Source organism: Penaeus monodon, chromosome 21 (assembly GCF_015228065.2).
Source record: "Penaeus monodon isolate SGIC_2016 chromosome 21, NSTDA_Pmon_1, whole genome shotgun sequence".
Lineage (NCBI taxonomy): Eukaryota > Metazoa > Arthropoda > Malacostraca > Decapoda > Penaeidae > Penaeus > Penaeus monodon.
In genome coordinates this window covers 25033592-25034941 of record NC_051406.1, presented here as the reverse complement: position 1 = coordinate 25034941, position 1350 = coordinate 25033592, and the positions used below count along the sequence as shown (strand labels likewise).

At 42.1% G+C, this 1350-nt stretch overlaps 1 protein-coding gene across 1 annotated transcript in view; it reads left to right on the top strand.

The window, feature by feature from the left end:
- The window catches only part of LOC119586384 (lateral signaling target protein 2 homolog), a gene marked incomplete at its 5' end in the record, with an annotated part of 49016 nt that extends 47666 nt beyond the window's left edge, over positions 1-1350 (top strand). Inside the window, 2 exon segments of the mRNA XM_037935103.1 lie at positions 298-495; positions 627-1350. Of these exon segments, the coding sequence (XP_037791031.1) occupies positions 298-495; positions 627-761 (333 nt within the window).

Here is a 1350-nt window from a genome sequence, read left to right as displayed (position 1 = left end):
ATCAGTAGGGTTAATAATGTTATGATAAGAGTAATGTCAGTGATAGTTATAACATTGACACAATTGGAAATTTATTACATATCAAAAAAGGGATCAAGAAAGTTCAAGGCATGGAGTAAAGATGAGCTCAGGCAGTCCTAGTCATTAACTCCTTTTGAAATTTAAAGTACTTTTTGAACCCAATTTTGGTGCAAACAAAATTACAGTGGACATTGCATATTTTCACTGCCAGTAGTTTAAAAACAAATTGTGACAAAATTAAAGTGGATGTGACTCATACTATTTAATACATTACAGCCTGCCTCAGTGAGAGAGAACATTGATGGGGCTCCCTTGAGCAGCCCAGCGGAACGTGGGAGTGACAGTGGCCGCCGAAGGCCAAGGGTGCAAGAGCCACCTGCCTGGGTGCCCGATCAACAGGCTCCAAGATGCATGGCGTGTGGGGCAGCTTTCACTATGGTCCGCAGAAGACACCACTGCCGAAATTGTGGAAAGGTGTGTGCGTGTGTATATGTGTAGGGGGGGGGGGGTAGGCCACCAGTTTTATTTACATCATATTAGTATTTTGAATGTACTACAGATGGCTTTAGACAGCATTTTATAAAGCATGGATTATCCCTTTACAGGTATTTTGTGCACACTGCAGCCAGCATGCAGTTCCTCTTCCACACTATGGGATCTGGAAAGCAGTGAGGGTGTGCAATGTTTGCTTCCTGTACTATGTCACATTCTCCACCGAAACCCCCACTCCTGCATCCTGACCCCCTCATGCTGCTGATCAACTGGAGCCTCACTGCCATCCGCACCGTTTGTGCCATCAGCATCAGCAAGATCACTGATTCCAAACAAAGTCTTGGTAATGTGGTTAGCTTATTTCTGCAAGTCTCCTCACATTGGGTTTTCCTCATTTACTACTAACATAAAACTCATTGACATCAACCACTAGAGGAAACTATGTTGTCTTAATTGACCAATGCAACACCACCATTTTACCATCACCTGTGTGTGCCCATCTCCTCTTTTTCATTGACAGTTGATTCTCAGGAGTCACTCAATTGACATACCATAAACTTTTAAATAGTTATGGAATGCTGGTTGCAGCTTGGTGAAGAGAGTATGGATGATAACCCATTAGTTTAGTTGAAACATCATCAGTAATATACATTGCCAGCATCTTAGCCTCAAGTTGATGCCTTATTCTTTACATATTTTAGGAAACCATGGGTGTCTTGCAATACATACCTTACCTGGCACATAATGAACAAATATCTGTGTAGGAAGATATTGTTGGAAGTAGCAGGCATGTTTACAGTGCTGGATACTGTGTATCCATTAAGACTTCAACATGAG